Genomic DNA, 18,862 nt, shown 5'->3' with positions numbered 1-18,862 from the left:
GACTATTTCTTACCATTATAGATAATGCTCCACCTATGGCAGGTATTCAATAAATGTCTGATGATTACTTCTTGGGAGACCATTCATTCCAGTTTCCCCAAGGCAGTTCTAATTTAAATATACTGTTCTGACATCTCATCTGGTTAGTGCTCCATTGACTCTCAAGTAGTGCCCAATCATTTGACTTATTCTTAATTTTCAGAACCACACTGTATTAGTCAGTTTTCACGCTGCTGCTAAGACATGCCTGAGACTGGGCAATTTACAAAAGAGGTTTAATTGGACTTACAGTTCCACATGGCTGGGGAAGCCTCACAATCACGGTGGAAGGCAAGCAGGAGCAAGTCACGTCTTACATGGATTGCAGTAGGCAAACAGAGAATGAGGAAAACACAAAAGTGGAAACCTCGGATAAAACTATCAGACCTTGTGAGAGTTACTCACTACCATGAAAACAGTATAGGGGAAACTGCCCCATGAGTCAATTACCTCCCACCAGGTCCCTCCCACAACACGTGGGGATTATGGGAGTACAATTCAGGATGAGATTTGGGTGGAGACACAGAGCCAAACCATATCAAGCACTATTTCTGACTTAGAAAATGTAAATGGAGCAAAGTAACTAGAATACGAAACTTATTACTACAATACAGTACTAGTTATTTCTGGTCACTCTGACACCATACCAGAAGTATTCTTTAAGGCAATGGTTCTTAATCTGTGGTAATTCTGCCCCAAAGGAACACCTGGCAATGTCTGGAGACATTTTTGGTTGGCCAGGGATGCTGTTGGACATCCTACAACACACAGGATAGCATCCACAACAAAGAGTTATCTGACCCAAATGTCAAGGTCGCAAAATTCTGCTTTGGGATTATTCTTATAATAATGTTAATAAGATCAAAATAACATTTTTAAACAATGTGAATGTTTTTTTAACTGGAACTAAACGATCTTGAAACCAAAATGATATCTATTATTTCCTTCTTAGGTAAATGGCCTAATCTTTAATCATTTAGCTTGATGTGATGTGATGGTTTTCATGCAACATATAAGTAGTTGGTATGAAATGGAAAGAGTATCGCTGTGGACTCAATACTTTGGTTTGAATTCAATACTTTGGTTTGAATACTTCAGGGCACAAGAGGTGGACGCAAACCTCAGAGGCTGTTTTGTAGCCAATAAAGGTAGCTATGACTTGTGTCCTCGCCTACATACTACACACTAACCTCTCCAAAATGCCATTTCGTTAAGAGCATTCAATATTCAAAAACTCTCCTCCTAGCTTTCACAGGCCATTCACAGTATGATCTCCAACCCAATGATTCAACTTTCTCACTTGTTCCCTAACAAACGTCCCTTTAGTTAAGTATCTCACAGGCCTTTTCTCTACCCTACTCAAATGTATCACTCGCTCTTTTCCCTAAACATCTTGATTCTCACAGACAGCAAAAAATACCTTTCCATCTGTGCCCAAATCCAAAGTCCCAGCTCTCACTTTTAAGCCCATATAAATCTTTCTTCTAGAAAATATTATTGGTTTCAGAGAGAACAGAATTCTATGTTCATTCTGTCTCCTAGCCAAACTCTAAACACCCTGAAAGCTTATGCTCCACTCAGTAATTTAAACAAATATTTATACAGCAGTTACCACTGGCCAGACATGGTATTAGACAAAAACTTGAAGATGAATTAAGATAAAACTAGATTATTATACCTCACATAAAGGTTGTTAGCCTCTTTCACTCACAGGGTGCACTACCATCAAGACTTATGGTACCTGCTCATCAAGTTCCAAACCTCTAGATTCAGGTTTCTAGGATTCATCAGTTTTTTGGGTTTTGCTTTTTAATCCACTCCAGATCAGTCCTAAGTATAACCAATGGCAAATAAGAATTTCACTGTGACAGGTCAACACAGGATTCACTATCTCCCCCACTCAGAGGAGAAATGAGCAGGCCCACTCAAAAGATACAAGCATTCACAGCCTAAAATTACTATTCTTTCTGTATCTACTAAATAGGTATTAGCAAAAACACACAATTTAGTCTGATTATCACTATAAAATATAGTACCAATTAGGTATTAAACGCATACTAAAAACCTAACTTGAGAGCACCTATTAAATCCCACTCCTCAGGCTTACTGGAGTCAAGGGTCACTTACAGACTTAGCTTGGCCCACTCCTGCTTCTCAACACTTTCCAAACAAAATAAGCCTCAAGAGCCACACATAATTGGGTACTTTCTTACTGTCTCACAGAGGAGCAGAAGCTCCTGAATGGAGTAGTGGAGGATGTGTGGGGGAGGAGTTTCAGTCTAGTACACTGCAGAAGTGGGAGATGATTTGATTCATCCTCGTGAATTATAAACCTGATTTTTAACTAAATACAACTTTATCTTTCCAAATATTTTAAAAAATTTCATATGTGATACTATGGTACTACATTATCTTGCATCTATTATTCTTCACATTTCAAGGAGATATAATCAATATTTTTTTCTCTAAAGTCTCTAATTTCTATTTTATTCCAGAATGTGAGACCTTTCCCAGATCCAAGTGAACTGTGTTTTGCAATCTTTAAGCCACTCCTAAAGACCTAAAGTCTTCCTCTTAAATAAGCTAGTTTGTCTTAAAAGTTGTTCATTTCCTCCGTAACTTCGATCCCAAAATGAAAGATCTCAGAAGATGTAATTTCGAGTAAATGAAAGAGGTGAAATAAGAACTTACTATTACCAAAGCCTTAAAACCTACATTCTTTTACAAATTCATTTTTGCTACTGAAAATCAGCCCAACAGGAGTCACATGCAATGTGCTCTGGCAAGTACAGATAATTACTATAAGGAATAGTGTATTCAGGTAATGCAAACTATTTATATTAAGACACTACTTAACTCTGTTATTTACTGCCCAAATTGCCTTTTTTAAAAAATCATGTCAAAATTACATGAATTTTTATAGTTATAGATATGTTCCTAGCAGAAGAGTAAGGAGGCAGGGGGCTGCATAAGTGGAAGTAGAAGGCAAGTAGCCTTTTTGGGCTACCAGGGTATCAACACCAGGTTCCCTGGGCCATTTGGCATAGGAATTTGAATACAGGGTGGCCCCAAAGATGTGACTGAGGAGTAGTAGCAGCATCAGTGATCCAGAAGGCTCATAGGATGTGACCGATACAACTTTGGTGTTCCTTATCTGATATTTCTAAAAACCAAAGTTGTGTTTTTCATGAAAACAGACTACATGACTTATTTAGGTAGATCTGATAAATGTTTTAATAGTTACACTTGTGGAATTTAACTTTTTCAATGTAAAGTTAAGAACATTATAAGAAGCATTCTAAACCACTTTCGGTCCTGGGTGCTATCCAGTTCAATAAATGTTTTTTTTGCCCAATTAAACAGTTAAATTTAAAACAAACAAGAATAATGGATCATAAGATCATATATATGTCTTGGGTTCCAATTCTATCAAAAATATGCTATCATTATAGCATAGTGCTCCACCTATGGCAGTTTACTCAATAAATGAAACCATATTTATTGAAGCCAAAATTTATCCATCTGTGATATATAATCTTACTACCACTAAGTAACAAGAAAAACTACCAGTAAAAAGGCTTTTAATGTATCATGTTATATTATGATCCCCACATGATCAGAGTAATAAAACCAACTTAAATTTTATCAACAGGATTTTTTAAATTACAAAAGCAGGGCCAGGTGTGGTGGCTCACACCTGTAATCCCAGCACTTTGGGAGGCCTAGGCGGACGGATCACGAGGTCAGGAGATCGAGATCATCCTGGCTAACATGGTGAAATCCCGTCTCTACTAAAAATACAAAAAATTAGCCGGGTGTGGTAGCAGGTGCCTGTAGTTCCAGCTACTCGGGAGGCTGAGACAGGAGAATGGCATGAACCCAGGAGGCGGAGGTTGCAGTGAGCCGAGACTGTGCTCCTGCACTCCAGCCTGGGCGACAAAGCAAGACTCTATCTCAAAAAAAAAAAAAAAAAAAAAAAAAAAAAAAAAAAAAAAAAAAAATTATAAAAGCAATTCACGTCTTACCAGAAAACCTGGAAATCACAAAAGGTACAAAGAAGAAGTTTAAAACAAAGTGCTTCTGTAATCCTACTAGACAGAGCCATGCCAGTACTTTGGCTAATTTTTAAACTTATTTTAAAAATCAGACACTACATCTAGAGAGTATTTTCTTCTTTAATTCGTCATGGGAAAGTACAGATTCGATACTGCCATTATTCAGAATCTGTGAGAAATATCTCATCTGTAACTGGCATAAGGGTCATGTAAGAAATTTGGTCTCATTGTTTTATAGCTTTGCCTCATTTTAACCTAACATCACTGATAGATTGATACCATTTAAATTAATATCACTGAACTCTTACTATACTGTGGTCCTGTTTAGAAAAACGAAGACGAATATGATACTGTCCTCCTGCTTAAACTGCTCACAATCTAGACTACACAGACCAAAGTACAAGGTGGTTGTATTAAATATACTCTAAAAAAGGATATGTAAACAGTGATAGGTTAACAATGAAGAGGAAGTAAACCAAGTTAAAATTTTAAGAGAATTTCACAAAGGAAAGAAAATCTGTATCGTACCTGAATAATAAGTAAAATTTGGTAAGGGGAGGAGGAGGAAAAAACGGATGAACATCAAAAGCCAAAGGGCATAAAAGTTCTTGAAGGTTCTGGCAAAAGCAAGTAAATCTAGGAAAAGGGTAAATTAGTGCTGGACTGCTGAGGACTTTTAAATATCCTGCTAACTCATTTTTTTCACCAGGCAAGATAATGACTCTAATGGTTTTCTAAATTCAAACCTACCCTCAAGAGGAAAACAACTGGCCATTACTGAAGATATTCAGAGAAATGTGCCACAGACTTAAAGGGAAAACATCCATGATGCTACCTTTGCTAAATATCTCCTCACACTTAAGCTTAGCACTCTGTCTTGAAGGTATCTTTTTTTTTTTTTTTTTTTTTGAGACACAGTCTTGTTCTGTCGCCCAGGCTGGAGTGCAATGGCACGATCTTAGCTCACTGCAACCTCCGCCTCCCAGGTTCAAGCAATTCTCCTGCTTCAGCCTCCCAAGTAGCTGGGATTACAGGTGCCCACCACCAAGCCCAGCTAATATTTTTGTATTTTTAGTAGAGACGGGGTTTCACCATGTTGACCAGGCTAGTTTCAAACTCCTGACCTCAAGTGATCCTCCTGCCTTAGCCTCTCAAAGTGTTAGGATCACAAGCGTGAGCCACCATGCCCAGCCTGTCTTGAAGTTATCTTATGCTCCCACATAGAGTGCAACAGAATTAAAAGAACACTTAGAATTCACCCAATTCAACTTTTTTACTTCTTTGTAACATCGCCCACAACAGGAGCATTCAGCAGTCTTTTGAAGGTTATTTCCAAAAATTTGTTTAGGGTAGTCCTTATCATCCAAAAACAGCTCTATTAAAAAATTCTTCATTCTACGAAATCAAAAATTGTCTGCCTCTAATTTACACCTATCAGTCTAGTGATGAAGAGTTATATAATAATCCTTATAAGAGTCCTTCAAATACTCAAAAAGTTCTCTTACCCAAGCTAAATATCTATAGGCTAAATAAATCAAGATCAATAGTTCTTCATCAGACTTGACTTTTAGGTTTGGTGTCAATCTCAATTTCACTTTATTAGCTATGTGACTGTGGGTTTAGCTTCTTTTACTGTAAAATAGGGATAACATGACACATTCTACCACATGGATGTACTGTGAAGACAATGCTAAATGAAATAAGCCAGACACAAAAAGACAAATATTGAATGATTCTACTTATACAAGGTACCTAGAGTGGTCAAATTCATAGACACAGAAAGTAGAATGGTAGTTGCCAGGGGCTGGAGTCCATGGGAACAGGGAATTACTGTTTAATGGGTACACAGTTTCAACTGAGGAAGATGAAAGGTCTAGAGATGGATGGTGGTGATGACTGCACAACATTGTGAATGTACTTAATGCCACTGAACTGTAAACTTAAAAATTATTAACATGGTAAATTTTGTTATGTATATTTTACAATAAAAACAATAATAATAATTACAACTCCAAATTGTACACATTAAATGATTTAAGATGTGTAAAGGAGCTGGACACGATGGCTCACGCCTGTAATCCCAACACTTTGGGAGGATGAAGCAGGTGGATCACTTGAGCCCAGGAGTTCAAGACCAGCCTGGGCAACATAGTGAGACCCTGTCTCTACAAAACATAAAAAATAAATTAGCCAGGCATGGTGTCACGCGCCTGTGGTCCTAACTACTCAAAAGGCTGAGGTAAGACAATCACTTGAGCGGGGGCAGGGTTGGGGGTGGGGCGGGGGGAAGGGATTGAAGCTGCAGTGAGCTATAGATTATACCCCCACCCCTGGTCCACAGAAAAATTGTCTTCTACGAAACCAGTGCCTGGTGCCAAAAAGGTTGTAGACTGCTGTCTTGCAAAATGCTTGGCATATACAACATGGGCACATCACAGTGACTGTAATATACTTTTATCAACCATGGGGCCCTGCTTAAGTTCTATTTTTTAAGAACTTGCATTATCATGTCTCTCAGTGTTCCCAACACTGTGCTGCACACAGGTACTCTAAGTATTTGTTCCATTAAAGAAAAAAAGTTAAAGCCATTTTAGAATGACTGGAAAACCACTGCTAACAATGAAATAGAGGGCAAGGCACAGTGGCTCATGCCTGTAATCCTAGCACTTTGGGAGGCTGAGGTTTGAGACCAGCCTGGGCAACATGGGAAGACCCTGTCTCTTAAAAAAAAAGAAAAAAAAAGGGAAATAGAAAGCTTATTAGAGGTTTAACTTCTGATTCACCTAACCCACACACATACGCAAACCACATTACTTTAAAATAACATCTCCTTGGTACAGAAGAGTCTAGAAAACATAAAACTTCCCAAGATGTTAGTATGTTAATCAGTGAATGACTGCCAAACTATTCAGATAAGTGGTGATAATTACACAAATTGCTTTATTAATTTAGGCTTACCAAATTAAATTACAGGCAAATTTTACCAATGGCCCTCTACAAAAAGCATACATAAACAAAGAGGTCATACAATAAATTAACTCTCAGCAGTGAAAAGCCACGAGTGACAAAAAAGTATAAAAACCACATACCTACCTAGCTCTGAAATGGGACATTTATCAACAAAAATTATTGATGAGAAGTCAGTATGAATTTGAAGTGTCTTCATAAACCTAAGATAAATTGATCTAGTGAGCCAGAATGTAGCTTAAAATGGGCTTAGGCCTACCACTCCAAATGATGGAAAGGAACAGAAATTTTATCACTAATATAATGGTGAACACGGGCAGGATCAAAAGTCTGGATGAAAGGAAATATGGCAACTTCTAAAGAAAAAAATAAGCAGTGTCTAGAAAGTCCAGACCAAACTGATTCCTTGCAAAATTCAAAACTGGATTTAAAAAAGTTTGTGAATAAAAGTGAATACATGAAATGCTAGCTAGAACATTCATCATAAACAAGTCCAAACAAATCAACTGCAATGGCTATTTTAATAGGTTGGTAATAGTAATGTAGTATTCTTCACTGTAGTTGAGAATCTTATAGGCAGAGAATAGCTTAATTATAGCAAGGCATTTGACAAAAATCTTTCATAATGTCCACACAAAATGTCATATGAGCCTGACAATAAAAGATAGAACTAGTAATTATTGAACAACCATGTGTGTTAATTAATAGACTGGTGTTAATCTAGAGTGAGTCTGAGGTGCACACTTCAGAGTAATTTATCCTTTTTTTTTTTTTTTTTTTTTAAGATGGAGTCTCGCTTTGTCGCCCAGGCTGGAATGCAGTGGCAAGATTTTGGCTCACTGCAAGCTCCACCTCCCGGGTTCACACCATTCTCCTGCCTCAGCCTCCCAAGTAGCTGGGACTACGGGCATGTGCCACCACGCCTGGCTAATTTTTTTTGGTATTTTTAGTAGAGACGGGGTTTCACCGTGTTAGCCAGGATGGTCTCGATCTCCTGACCTCGTGATCCGCCCACCTTGGCCTCCCAAAGTGCTGGGATTACAGGCGTGAGCCACCACACACCCGGCCCATAGTAATTTATTCTTATCAATAATTTGAATGAAGACACGGTAGATATGCCTACCAAATATAAAGATGACCAAATAAATCAGAAAGGATAATATTAAATGTCTAAATAAAAACTAACAAAAGGAAATTTAAAAGCCTTATATTTAATCTAAGCACAACTAAAAAAATATAAAATAAAAGCCTTATATTTAAGCTAAAAAAAAATCCATTACACAAAAAATAGGGTTAGGAAGACTCAGTTTAACATCTTATGTATAAAATATATGGGAGAGAAGTTGATATTTCGGGCTCATATTAAGCATAAGTAATAGAAGTTAAAACTGTCAATGAAGTATTTAGTTAAAAAAAAAAACAGCATTTGGTTCATACCCACCACACTCTCCATCTGATCAAATATCATCTAAAATGCTGGGTACAACTCTGATAACCATGTATAATGACAATGAGCAATTTAGAGTTACTTAAGAAAAAGAAAAACCATGATTGAAGGATCAGAAACTTACATTATCTAAGGAATGATAAAACAAACTGGGATTATATACTCTGAAGAAGACAAGGGAATGCTCACAGTGTGTGGGAGAAAGAGTCAGCAGTGACACCACAGTAGTCTTCAAATATGTGAAGAGGTCATTCATGTGAAAAGGAGATTATACTTGGAAAAAGCAAAATACTGTGGGAACAGCATAGGCTATGATGTATAAAGACCTGGATTCAGACCCTGGTGCCATTATTTAGTGTGTTATTTCATGCTTGGAGAGAGATTAGTTTTCTTACCTAGAAAATGCTACCTATCTCATAAATGTACAAAATTAGAGGTAAAAAATATTTATAAGCTGCCTGGCACAGAATGACACACTGTGATGCACAATGATGTTAGTTCTCATCCCTAAGCTTTTCTGAGTTATTCTAGAACAGTGTTTTTCAAAGTGAGAATTGCAACTCATTAATGGGTCACAAAATCAGCTTAGCTGGGTAGTTACCAGCATTCTTATTCTAATGAAACAGAATAGAAAGGAAAATATCTGAGCATATCACTTGTAGTAGAAGTAATCAACATTTTGTTAAACTTTTGCTTCAGTTATTCATATACATTATTCATATATATGTGAATTCCTGATTATGAGTTAAAATGTATTTATCATGAAGCTGGGTCCAAAAAAAAAAAAAAAAAGTGTGAAAGTGACTGCTGTAGAGCACTATTTTCTATGTGTGTTCTATAAGATACTAGTTCCTTGGGAGCTCAATTAAGTTTAGGACCAAACCATACTCCCTAGAGATTTACTATGTTCAAAACACATTAGCATTTCCAAGAGCCCAGCATTAAAGAAAACTGTTTATTTTTGTAGAATCAGTTTTTCCCACACTTATTCCATCCCAGAACCCACCCACTTTTATTCTACATAGCACTTACTGACATCTTCAGAACTAGCACTTTGTGGCACATACACTCGGGAGGAAACATTCCTCTAGATGAAAAGGAAGGTGAATAGCTAGAAGTTACAGAAGGTAGATTTTTAGCTTGCTAAAAAAGGAAAAAATACTGCCTTTGAACCTTTCTGCCACTGACATCCACCCCCTACAACTTTTACCCTAATCACATACCCCAACGCATTTTAAATATTATTTATATCCAACTTACAGTTCACACAAATCTCAGAAAAAGTACAGGACACCTGTAAGATCAAGATATGATGCCAGGATCAAAGCATTAAGCAGGAATCATCTGGTCAAAAGAAACTCCTGGCACAGTATTTAAGGAAGACTTACTTTACCTTAACAAAACTCATGCTCAGGAACCAAAGCAGCCAAAGACTTAATCGGCTCCTCCAAGTGGACTCAATGTGTTCTAATAATACATAATCTAAAATGGGCTGATGGGTGCAGCTAATCCTCATTATTATGAGCATCATTATTATCATCACTTGCAAGAGCCATGTGACAATATTTACAAGATTCTGGATTCTTTTAAAGTGTATGCATACCCAAGATTCCTTTGGGAGAAAGTAATTTCACATTTATATCAAAAACTGTCACTACCATAGTCAGCTCTAATATTTGATATCACTTGGTAATAAAGGTTTGTCATCATATACTCAAGAGTAATCCTGTTACTCAAATCTTCCTAACTGGGAGTTACGAATACCTCTGACTCTGCTCTTTTAGCTGTCAAGAGCATAAAATGCCCTTCCCGCTCTTTACTCACTTCCAGACTCCAAAGCCACCTCCTCCTCAAAGTCTGGCCCAACTACTGTGGACCACTATTTTTCTCCCAGTTACTGAGTACTGTCAGCACTTTTTGTTCTATCACTCTTTGGGTAATTCACTGTACACTTTCTAGTTTATTTAACTGCACAAAACTTAGTTCTCAACAAGACTATAACTGCCTTATGAACAGGGATCAACACTTAAGAATCTCCAGAATCTCCTACAACATCATGTAAGATTCTTGATTTACAAGAACATCATGTTCCTTGATTTAAGTAACTAGGCTTAAGAGTAACAAATAGCAGCTTGTTTTAAGACAGTTTACTACGTGCCAGATCCAGCGCTAAATGCATACATAATTATCTAAGTTTTCATAACTCTATAGAGGTAAGTGCTATTATTTTCTCCATCAAATAGAAGAAGAAAGTGAGCCTCAGAGTAACTTGCTCAAGGTCATACTGCTAGTAAGTGGCAAAACCAGGGCCTGAATCCAGGAAAGCTCTTAACTACCTCAGAACACTGAAAAGTTCCAACCCTACAATAAGAGTCTATGCATGATTTCGATTTCACTAAGTTAGAAGTTTTAATTTCAATAGAACAGAGATATTTTAGCTAAAAGTTAAAACTTAACTTTAAGAAAAATTAAGACAAATAATTTCCCACACACATCTTTATAATAAAACGAGGGGAAAACCTCCCATGTCCTATTTATGAAAGTAATATAAAGGTGGGGGGGATCACAATTTCATCAAGAAGTGGCTTATGACAATACAGCTTTGGTTCAAATTTTTAAATAGGACTCTTTTTCTCTGCCCCTAGGAGGAACGTGGAAATGAAAGATGGATGTGATAACTGTCAATTCAGAGCTCTGCAAAACGCCAGACTCGTTTTAGAAAATAAGAGCCGGGGCTCTAGTTCCACCCTTGACTCTTCACACAAAGAGTAACAAAAACAAAAACAAAAAAAAAGAAAAGAAAACAAGCAGCACCATCCTCTGCCCTCTTCACACAAAGCAAGCTTTACCCCACTACCCAAAGGGGAGTGCTGATTCACACGGTCTCCCCATCCCTGCCAGACATGGGTCCCAAACACCAACCGTTGCATAGACGTAGACGACTTTGGTCTGCCCCCGACCCCCACACCTGGTGATACCTCATCAAGCAGACCCCTCTCCTACATCCAAAATGCCCAGGGCCACCATCCGAAAGCCAGTATCTTACACAAAGCAGGACCCCGGCCTACAAAGCAGTTTCCCACCTCCGACTCCTCCCCAGGCGAACAGCCCTTCTCAAGCTGCCCCAATCCACAGACCCCAATAGGGTCCAGCACCCAGAAGGTCCACAATCCAAAGGAGAACGAGCTACAACCCTGTTACTTGCGCACGCCTCGAACCCCCAACTCCAGCTGAGGTTCCCTCTGCCAAAGCAAGAAAACCACGAGTCCCCACGGGAGTTTTCTCGACTACACAAAGCGAGGCGCCAGACCAGAGGGACCCTCAGAGGACGCTCTCCGCCCCCGGGTCCGTCCCCGCCCAGCTCCGACCCGGCGCCCCAAGCTCACCAGCTCTCCTCTTCCTCCTCCCAGCCTGACAGGCGCTCCAGCTCGTCGGGCCGCAGCGGCTCCACCTCGTCCAACAAGCCGCCCTCGCCCGCCGCCAGCAAGGAGGTGGCGTCCCGCAGCTCTTCGCTACTCGTCCGCCTCGGGACCGACCCGGCCCCGCCGCCCGACTTGGCGCTGAGGCCCAAGGGGAAGCCCCGAGGAGACGCCGCGCCGGAGGAGGGAATGGACGCGCCGGCCCGAATCGGGCTGCCGGGCCCTAGGGAGCCGGCGCCCTGCACGGCCCCCGAGCGACTCCTCAGCTGTTCGTTCTGTTTCTCCAGCTTCTTCACCAGCTCCTGCAGCTTTCGCACCTCCTGGTCCGCGTTCACGTTGGAGTTAACGTCCTCCATCCCGGCCCCGCCGCCTCCGCCGCCCGCTCGCTCTCGCAGCGACAGGGAAAGAGCCGGAGGAAAGAGGCGTCGCCGCCACTCACTCTAGCCGAGGCGCCGGCATATAGCAGGACCAGGCCCCACCGCCAGGGTCCCCCCACCTCGGGTTCCAAAGCGCCGCTGGCCCCAGCCGAGCTGCCTCATCTGCGCCGGCTCCGGGATTGGGGGAGGCGGCGCCAATATCCGGCCTCTGCCGCCATCTTCCCTCCGTCCCTCCGCCCCCCGCGGGCCGGCCCCGTCGGTGACCTCAGAGCGTCGCGGGTGGACGCGGCCGCCGGCGGGCGCTGAGAGGACCGGGCGCCGGTTCGCGGCGGGGCGGGGCCACTGACGGGGCCTATGGGGCGGGGCCGGTGTTCGAGGGGCGGGGATTAGGCCGGAAGGGGCGTGTCGGCGGACGTGGGACGAGGCCGGGCTGGTTAGGGAGGGTTCCTGCAGGCCGGGAGGCGAGTAGGCGGCTCGCCGCTGGCGGGACTGAGGTGGCTAACACGGACCTCGATCAGCCCCGCCTGTTGGCCTGGGCGTGTGGGGTGTTCTCCACCCCTTACACGGAGTGTGGGACCCGCGGGCCAGTCTCGCGCTTGTTCCGGGCCAGACCTCGAGTGGGCGCTCAGCCCGGCTGTGGAGAGACAGTTTACTTTTTCAGCAAATATTTAATCGATGCCGACTTTTAATTGGAGATTGTCTCGGCTGGCGGGATCGTCTGAGACTGCCTGTGTCCTGTTTCTTCCCCTGAAAATAAACCCCAGTTTCAGACAGTTAAGAGAGGTCTAAGGTCAAAATAATAATCATAATTGCTTGAGTGCTTCCTACTGGCCAGACACTGTGCTAAGCAGTTTTAAAGGCATTATCTCATCCGTTAAAACATAGTTTTCCCGGCTTAAAGTTTGCAGCACACAGGGGCGGAAGCAAGGGATAGTAAACCGCTTCTCTACCCCCTTTCTCCGTTTATTGACTCACATTCTGCTCCTTGGATCATTTTCTTCGGAAAAAGTTCCTCATAGTGTGTCTTGATTTTTTTTTAAAGTTGTGTGTTAAAAGTACTTAAACACGCTGACAGATAGTGAAGAATGCAGAAAATTGTATGAATGTGAAGTCCGCCTTTAGAATGTGGCAGCAAACCCAAACAAAACTTAAATGCTTTATTTTGATCACATTCATTGGTCTTCAGATGTCAATTGTGAACTGCTTTGGCTTGTGTTTGCAGCTTTTCTTCAGTTGCCGCCTCCACCCTTAGTTTAATAACAATGATCCAGTCCTGTTACACCTGAGTGTGGACTCATTGCCATGACTGGCTTGCTTCTATCCTTTAGCTTTTCTAGTACCATATTCTCCGCCTGCCATATCTGATTCCCTTTCTTAAATCCCATACTCACTCATTCAGGAAACCTCTTCCTGACAATTCCACAAAGATCTAATTATTCTGCGTATTCTAGCACTACCTGATCAGTAGTTCTCAATAGGTGTTTGCACTTTTTAAAAAATTGATTTTCTAAGAATTATTTTTCGTTTGTTTTTGTCTTTACTTGCTTTAAGGAGACGTTCATTTTTGCTTACCATGTCTAGTACACTGACACAGTGGACACTCAATACTTGGTGTGTTGTAAGTTAAGTAGACTGTAAGTTCTACTTAAAACCAGGTAGCTATTTATTCGTAGCAAAAAACGTGTTAAAAGTTTGCTGGCTAACTATAAGTCGAGTATTTTTCTAGCTATACAGACCTAGTCAAAGGATGTGATTGTTTGTTTGCTAACATAATTGTCAAGTAATATATATTATCTATGTAATGCTCATTTAAATATCATTGCTCTTTCTGACCAGTCTGAACTTATGGCCAGAGGGTTAAAAATCATGACTGACTTCACGTATAGCAGGTTTCACTTGCATTCAGTGCTTTGTAAAATAGATTCCAACTAGTCAGTTTCTGTAAGGAGAACCGTTCAAATATACTCCTTGAATAGTTCACCGGACATTATGAAGTTAGCACTAATGTTTGTGGGGCAGGAAAAGCTTGTTGCAGTGTGGAACAATGAATTAAGAATCAGAAAGCCTGATGGTCGGGTTCTAGCGGTAGCATAAATGCGCTTGACCTTGATCGCTGCTCTCTAATCTCTGGTCCTTAATTTACTTTAGAATGCGTGAGTTGGAGAATCTCCAGTATCTCCAGTATCTCTTCCACGATCAAAAAGTAAAGGATTCTGATGAGTTCTCATGGTTGCAAAACATAAGAGTAAATGTACTTAGATATATAGAGAAGTTCATAGTGGATAGATATACTTGGATTTTCAAATTCTATTGCCTTACTCAATATCTTACCTTTTTCATTCAATAAATATTGAGTATCCACTATGTGGCAGGCACCAATCTAGGTATTTGGATGTTTAATAGGCCTCTTAAGTATAAGACAACGTTCAGTTCATACACACACATACACACTGCACAAGATACACCCTTAAATCTGCTTGTCCTGTAGTTATCATCATTCCAATAAATGACAGCTCGTTTCTTCTAAATGCTCAGACCAAAAACCTTAGGATAATCCCTACTCCTCACTTTCTTTCACCCACCAAATCCAATCTTTAAGCAGGTCATGCTGGCTCTACATTCAAAATATGTCTAATTACCTCCCAGCACCTCCACTGCTATGACTCTAATTCAAGTTGCCATCTTCTCTTGTCTAGATTACAGTGGTACTCTTTTAATGAGCCATTCCACTTTGCTTCTTTACAGTCTCTTGTGTACATGGCAACCAGATGATCCTTTGTGTTAAGTCTCATCAGGTTACTCTCCTGCTCAGAATCCTTGGAAGCAACTGGCTTCCCAATGTACTTCAAAGTCTTTTCCTTGGCCTATAAGGCTCTTGATACTCGGCAACTTCTGCAAGTATCTCAACACCCTTCCCCCATCACTCTGCCACACTGGCCTTCCTGATTTTCTTCAAACAAGCCAAGCATATTTCTACTTTAGGAACTTTGCACTTACTTTTCTATCTGTCTAGGATCTAGTCGTCCTTCACGTTGTCACGTGACTGACTCCCTCACTTCATTCAGGTCTCTGCCCAAATAGCACCTAAAATCACTATCCTCATTATGATGATTCTCCATAAAATAGCGTCCGTATCATTCCCCATCCTCTTAATCCTGTTTCATTTTTTCTCAGACACATCTTTCTTTCCCTTTCTTTCTCTCTTGTTCTTTTCCTTCCTTCCTTTCTTTTCTTTCTTTCTTTTTTTCTTCACTGCCTGTCTCTCCCCAGTAGAATGTGAACTTCATGAGAACAGAGTTCACTGTTATATCTCCAGTGCCTAAAACACTGCCTACAACAATGCCTAGTACATGGTAAGTGCTCAATACATGTTTTTTAAATGAGAGAGAGAATGGATTTAGGCTAAGTGAAGCCTCCTAAAAGAGAATTTTAGATAAATATGGTTATATCTCAAATCATTGAAGTGGAAATTTGTAATTGTTTTGAATGGTTGACTTTTAAAATTACATTTTCTCCTTCCAAAAGAGCAACATGTCATACTATATATGTCATCCTTAAAACTAGGTCACTCTCCACCTCCTGAGAGCCAACAGCCTTTAAGAATTGCTGAGAAGAGAGTTTTAAGTTCTCACTGAGAAGCATAAGGACAAGAATATTTCCTTTCTATCCTTAAGCTTGCCAGAATCTTCCTCTTTCAGGTTAGCTATGATACCCTGTCTTCTCTGGTGACCCAGAAGTGTTAGAGAATGTTTTTAATTTTTAATTTTTAATTTTTATTTTGAGACGGAGTCTTGCTCTGTCACCCAGGCTGGAGTGCAGTGGCGCCCTCTCGGCTCACTGCAAGCTCCACCTCCCGGGCTCACGCCATTCTTTTGCCTCAGCCTCCTGAGTAGCTGAGTAGTAGGCGCCAGCCACTACGCCCGGCTAATTTTTTATATTTTTAGTAGAGACGGGGTTTCACCTGTGTTAGCCAGGATGGTCTCGATCTCCTGACCTCATGATCCACCCGCCTTGGCCTCCCAAAGTGCTGCGATTACAGGCGTGAGCCACCGTGCCCGGCTAAGCATGTTTTTTTAAAGTCACTCTAAAAGTGACTTTTATATAGCTACAAGGAGCAGAGTTAGTAGGTGTCTGAAGTATGCATCCCAGTTAACCCAACTAGCTTTTTAGGTGTTGTGTTTTGTAAGCTTGGATTGTTGCTGGAAGAAGGATTTGTTTCTTTTCTGAGCAGGTGTGACCTGTTTTCATAACTTGCTCCTACATGCAGGTTAGCTCTTAGTGAAACTCCTGACAAAGTGGAAAATATTACAAACCACTAAAAGTATTTAGAATGAAAAACTATTACTCAATGGCTTAAAGATATTTAGCCATCCTAAAATCCTAAATCAAGAGGTGTGTGTGTGTGTGTGTGTGTGTGTCTATATAAGCACATGCTAAAAAGTAGTAGAAATTGCTTGACACAGAAATATTTGCATTTCCTTAGAAAATGCTCAGATTCTTTGACAAAACCTTTGCTATCCAATCCATCCATTTTTTAACATAACAGATCATTTCACTAAACAGTCCATCCATTTAATCTTCATAGGTACACATGGTCAGTTATTTTCTACTTGCCCTCTTTAATCTGTTCCTCACCAGCATCCCTCCTCCAGATGTGCCTCCCTTTGGTCAATCAAGAGGCCTCTTCTTCACTGTCTTGGTACAATGCGATTTTACAAAGGAGTTCTAGGAACCTTAAAGGTTAGGTATATAAGAAATTTTGAATTGAACGCTTGGTGGCAAAATGAAGGGGGGCTTTTTTAGGGAGATTCTCTGTCTAGAGGGTGGTCCCCTATCACACTGTTGGGGGCGTATATTATATAGATGTAGAGGTGGGTAAGTCTGTGATCAGAGCAGACGGTGAACAGGTTCTTGAACTGTCAAGAAGCTGCTGTCTTATCCAAAATGAAACAATACCTTGTCTTCTACCCTTTTTCAGTGGCAGCGGATGGGAAGATAAACTCTTAAATAACATGTATTATTTCTTTTTTTTCTTTAAGTAGTATATCAGTAGGACAGTGAAGTTGGAAGAGTGGAATATGAACCACTTCTGAATGTATTTGATGTTCTAGAGAAACTACTATTCAAAGATGGAAGAAAATTTGGAATAATCCAAATATCCAAGTCAATTAGATAAGTCTCAATAATCTGCCCTAGGATTTAAAATACATTATTCTGAGTATTGACCTAGAGATGTGGTGGAGAGAGTAGATTATACATAGAGACTTATATCAAGCAAAAGGAAATTAAGCTGCCACTGAGATACTTACATAATTAGCCTTCTAGGAAGTTGTAGAGAATTCCATTTCTGAGTCTTTGGGAAACTCCTGGAGTATTACCCCGACTGACATCATCAACTGTTCAGTTTGCCCAAGTATGTCTACAAAGTTACTTTCTATTCATCATCCTTCTTATGTAGACAGTTATATGTGCCCTGGAAATTTAATTCTATAAATATCCAGGTCTCCAAATTGGCCCAATAATAATAGCAGCTGATAGTTATTAACCACTTTTATGACAAGTGATAATTCATTTAAAACTCACATTAATCTTTGGAGGTAGCTGCTATTCTCATCATCATCTGCATTTTACAAATGAAGAAACTGAGATATAGAGAGGTTAAATAATTTCCAGTACCATAGCCAGGAAGTAGTGGAGCTGAATTAGACCCAGCTGTTCTGACTTCAGAATTGCACTTTGGCCCATGAGCATGATGAGTTCTCCACTCTTTTACTTAAAAGGGTATTGATACCTAGTCAACTACCATCTGGGGTGGGGATTGAGGGATAATATTGAGAACTTAAGGGTCATTGCCTTTGCGATACCAACAACACAATCTTCCTCTAACAGCAGGTTTGCCAGATTTGATGTCTCAGCAACTCTGGAACCCAGCATTGAAGCAATCAGTTCTTTAGAGAGGGAGGTAGTTCGGCTGGGCACTGTGGCTCACACCTGTAATTCTAGCAGTTTGGAAGGCCAAGACAGGTGGATTATCTGAGGTCAGGAGTTCAAGACCAGCCTGGCCAACATGGCAAAACCCTGTCTCTACTAAAAATACAATAGCTGGGCATGGTGGCGGGCGCCTGTAATCCCAGGTACTTGGGAGGCTGAGGCAGGAGAATCGCTTGAACCCGGGGGGGTGGAGGTTGCAGTGAGCCAAGATTGTGTCACTTCACTCCAGCCTGGGCATAAGAGCAAAACTCCATCTAGGGAAAGAAAAAAAAAAAGAGAGAGAGAGAGAGAGAGGGAGGTAGTTCCTGGATCTCTTGCTCAAAATTTGCCTGTATACTTGGGCAGTAGTCCAGGTACTGGAGAGATAGGTAGGAATGGCTGAAGACCCATCAGTCAGCAGTTTGCTGAAATAAAGCTTCAGCATCTGAGCTTCTTATTGCAAAAGTTAGTGAACCAGCCTAGCCTCTAGGAGTTTTATGGGGGCAGAAGTAGTCTTTTACCCAGGGCAGTAATAACACCAAAATAAACAAAGCAAGAAGATCTGAGAGTCAGAAATTAGCGGCAAGA

The 18,862-nt window shown here is 40.7% G+C and overlaps 1 protein-coding gene across 2 annotated transcripts in view; it reads right to left on the bottom strand.

The window, feature by feature from the left end:
- Positions 1–12,470, bottom strand: part of SLAIN2 (SLAIN motif family member 2) — a 77,331-nt gene extending 64,861 nt beyond the window's left edge. Inside the window, exon 1 of one of the 2 annotated variants that reach the window (XM_015138322.3) lies at positions 11,895–12,470. In XM_015138322.3, the coding sequence (XP_014993808.1) occupies positions 11,895–12,283 (389 nt within the window). In that variant the 5' untranslated portion in view covers positions 12,284–12,470. 2 annotated transcript variants of the gene reach the window in all.
- Between the last annotated feature and the right edge of the window lie 6,392 nt (positions 12,471–18,862).

This window comes from Macaca mulatta, chromosome 5, assembly GCF_049350105.2.
Source record: "Macaca mulatta isolate MMU2019108-1 chromosome 5, T2T-MMU8v2.0, whole genome shotgun sequence".
In the NCBI taxonomy this organism is placed as follows: Eukaryota; Metazoa; Chordata; class Mammalia; order Primates; family Cercopithecidae; genus Macaca; species Macaca mulatta.
Note: the sequence above shows the minus strand (reverse complement) of the source record. Positions and strands in the feature narration are given on the sequence as shown.